Raw genomic sequence first — 983 nt, 5'->3', positions numbered from 1 at the left:
ATTATAAACAATAAATGGACAAAAAACAGAATGAAATGCAATAGGAGTTGATCAAATTCAGGAAAAAAAATTGAAGAAAAAGACAAACCCACATCAGAAACAAAGAAAAAATTATAGGATGTCCAAGGGACAATAGTTTTAAATGAAGATTTAATAAATGACACTGAAGGAAGATATGGAAACAACCAAGACAATAAAAAAAAGAGAGATTTAATAAAAGAAGTACAATAAGTTCAGAGAGACTGATTGGAATGAAAGAATGACCAAAAAAAGATCCAAAATGCATGTAAATTGAGTCCTTGAAGAAGAAAAACAAAACAATGGAACAGAACTACCCTTTAAGACTATTATCCAAGAAAACTTACTGGATATAAGAGAAAACTTAAATCTAATTATTAAAAGGGCTTCTTTCTACCTGAGAAAATTGACCTGGAACAACCAACTCAGAGACATATTCTGGTAAAACTATTAGACTTTGAAAACAAAAAGTCTGCAGATTCTACAAAAATCTTTTAAAAATTGAAAAAAAAAAAAGAAATGAGATGGAGGAAGAAAGAGGGAGATGGTTGAAAGAGAGAAGGGGATGGCAGTTTCTCTTGAGTAAGGAAAAAGACCCCTTCATCCATAACTGTTGCAATTTTAAATAGTTAGCATGTTATCAGGATGACAACTGTACCTCTCAGAGGCTGAGGGCAAAATACAGGATTTGAAATGCTCAAACCTTGTTTGATCTGTGTAATGCCTCTTCAGCAGACTTTCGGTCGCAGGCACCAGCATACCATGGCTTACAGTGGACGTCAGCTTCCTGTGACATGGAGGGCATTGTTAAGCGTGAGCTGGTCCCGAAACAACTCTGTAACTTCTGTGCACCAGACATAAAGCCCCAATTGCATTACCAAGACAAGCCTCACTACATTTGGACCAATAATTTGAAAGTGAGTTTTATACTTCCTTTGATAAACCACAGGATTTTTTTTTTTTTT

The 983-nt window shown here is 34.7% G+C and overlaps 1 protein-coding gene across 1 annotated transcript in view; it reads right to left on the bottom strand.

Annotated features, from left to right (window-relative positions):
• Positions 1-983, bottom strand: part of BLNK (B-cell linker) — a 96,612-nt gene that overhangs the window by 10,594 nt on the left and 85,035 nt on the right. Inside the window, exon 12 of the mRNA XM_012654453.1 lies at positions 336-344. Coding sequence (XP_012509907.1) covers positions 336-344 — 9 coding nt within the window. The remainder of the gene's footprint in view (positions 1-335; positions 345-983) is intronic.

The sequence above is a fragment of the Propithecus coquereli genome, unplaced genomic scaffold, assembly GCF_000956105.1.
Source record: "Propithecus coquereli isolate 6110/MARCELLA unplaced genomic scaffold, Pcoq_1.0 Scaffold440, whole genome shotgun sequence".
NCBI lineage: Eukaryota > Metazoa > Chordata > Mammalia > Primates > Indriidae > Propithecus > Propithecus coquereli.
This window is presented reverse-complemented; position numbering and strand designations above follow the sequence as displayed.